The sequence below is a fragment of the Galeopterus variegatus genome, unplaced genomic scaffold (assembly GCF_000696425.1).
Source record: "Galeopterus variegatus unplaced genomic scaffold, G_variegatus-3.0.2 Scaffold7420, whole genome shotgun sequence".
Lineage (NCBI taxonomy): Eukaryota > Metazoa > Chordata > Mammalia > Dermoptera > Cynocephalidae > Galeopterus > Galeopterus variegatus.
Window position 1 is genome coordinate 109,104 of NW_007733531.1, and position 1,972 is coordinate 111,075.

Genomic DNA, 1,972 nt, shown 5'->3' on the forward strand with positions numbered 1-1,972 from the left:
GTAATTACATTTGCTAATCACTTTTGCAATGTAACAATGTAATCACAGGAGTTAACACCAGAGGGTGAAGGTGNCCAACTTCACAAATGGGTTAGGAATGTTAACTTAGACTTGCCTTTATGGAGCGTGGCCCTCTTTCCTACACAGACATGTCCTTTTTTTCTTGTAATTTCTTAGTGATTTGGATGCTGTTTTTATCTGATATCTCTATAGTTTATTGCTCATCCCTCAGTCGTTTATGGAAACAACATTAATCAACAAATATGAATGTATACTCCATTCATATCACTTATCCAAATCCAACATCACACCTGGCAAGATGTTAGGCCATAATAGATGTTTCTTAGATGTCTGTTGAATGAGTGAGTGAGGGATAATTGACAGGCTTTGCTCTTAAGTTGCATACTGCCTATTTTAGAAATAAGCCATATATACACACACAAAGATAAGTAACAATATAAGAATATATGTGACTAGTTTTGAAAAAGTGGTCCAGGAGGTAGGTCATAGTGTGTGTGTGCACGTGTGCACACACAAGCTAAGCTTCATGGAAGATGTAGAGCTGGAACTGGACCTTGAGAAATATGTATTATTTGGATGAGTGGGAGGATGATCTACAGTTTAAGTAGTGAGGTCCATGTGAGCAAAGGTGCAGTTTGGGAGCAGCCATTTAGGGTGGGAATTAAGATCTGAGTGGTAGGTTATGGCCTCACAGAGGCTTAGAATGTCAAATATGGAAATATCAAGCAGAATGTCCAACAGAAATGTTTGGCTCAATTACCTCACAAAGCCAAAGGTTTATCGAAGTGAAAGGACTTTGAACTTGCTGTAATAAAGGTAATATTAATGCATGATTATTTTAATCCACTAGGAAAGTTTTAATAAAACTTGATTAATTTTNAATATTAATGCATGATTATTTTAATCCACTAGGAAAGTTTTAATAAAACTTGATTAATTTTAAAAAATTCCTCTCATAAATACCACCTTAGGACTCTAGGAGAAAGTTAACAAACGGACATTGCAAGTCAAAATAAGTTTTTTTTTTTATTCCATATTCAGCTAACAAACAGCAATATGAAATAATGTAGATTCTTAATCTGTAGCCATTGTACTTGCTGGAGTTCTTTCTCATCCCACTTTGGAGGTAAATATTCCTGTAGCTTCCTTTTGTTTCCCCAAAGTCAAGACCTATGCAGAGAGATCTATAATCTGGGAAAGTAATTGGTAAGCAAATCACAGAATAGAAAGTCTTATGATGATATATAATGACATATAATCTGGGAAAGTAATTGGTAAGCAATCACAGAATTGAATGTCTTATGATGGCATTAAGTATACCTGCGGTATGGTAGGCAAAATATACACACCACGATGACAATGGAAAAAAGGAGCAATGTGCACAGGGACTGCCGAAGAGGTGCTTTGTCAAAAATCAATATCTGAGAGGCACATGACCTAGGTATTTGACTTAAGTTGTGTTTCTGGAAGGCAGCCACTTAGCTTGCATTGTCTGGTGAGACCCAGGCTGGTTCTAGGCAGCCCTAGGGCTCCAGGAGCTGCTTTGAAGGCTCACTCAGAATCCACAGCATGGTCAAAGGCATGTTCAGAGTGCCTCTTTTTCCTGTACACTGAACACAGGTACACAAGAAACGCCAGACACAGCAAGGTCGCCGCTGCGAAGAAGGCAAGGGTGCCCACAAAGATGGGCGGCTGTATGGGCAGGCGGATCAGCGGGCTTTCAGCTGGGATCTGGTTGGTCAGGCTGAGCATGTAGCCGAGAGACCAGCCTATGCTGCTGTTCCCCACCTGTGGAGCAGAGGAGACGGCTCAGGGCAGGGCTCGAGGCTAGAATTACATACCCACAGCATACCACTGACAACCTCACAAACCTCCCACAGGAAGCTGTGGCCTAAGGAGGTCAGAGGCCTTGCCCAAGTTCAGACACCGCACTGTGGCCACAAAGGCTCAG

The 1,972-nt window shown here is 41.0% G+C and overlaps 1 protein-coding gene across 1 annotated transcript in view; it reads right to left on the reverse strand.

Annotated features, from left to right (window-relative positions):
• Positions 1 to 1,021: 1,021 nt before the first annotated feature.
• ENTPD3 (ectonucleoside triphosphate diphosphohydrolase 3) overlaps positions 1,022 to 1,972 on the reverse strand; it is a gene marked incomplete at its 5' end in the record, with an annotated part of 6,972 nt that continues 6,021 nt past the window's right edge. Inside the window, one exon of the mRNA XM_008591946.1 lies at positions 1,022 to 1,809. Coding sequence (XP_008590168.1) covers positions 1,573 to 1,809 — 237 coding nt within the window. The remainder of the gene's footprint in view (positions 1,810 to 1,972) is intronic.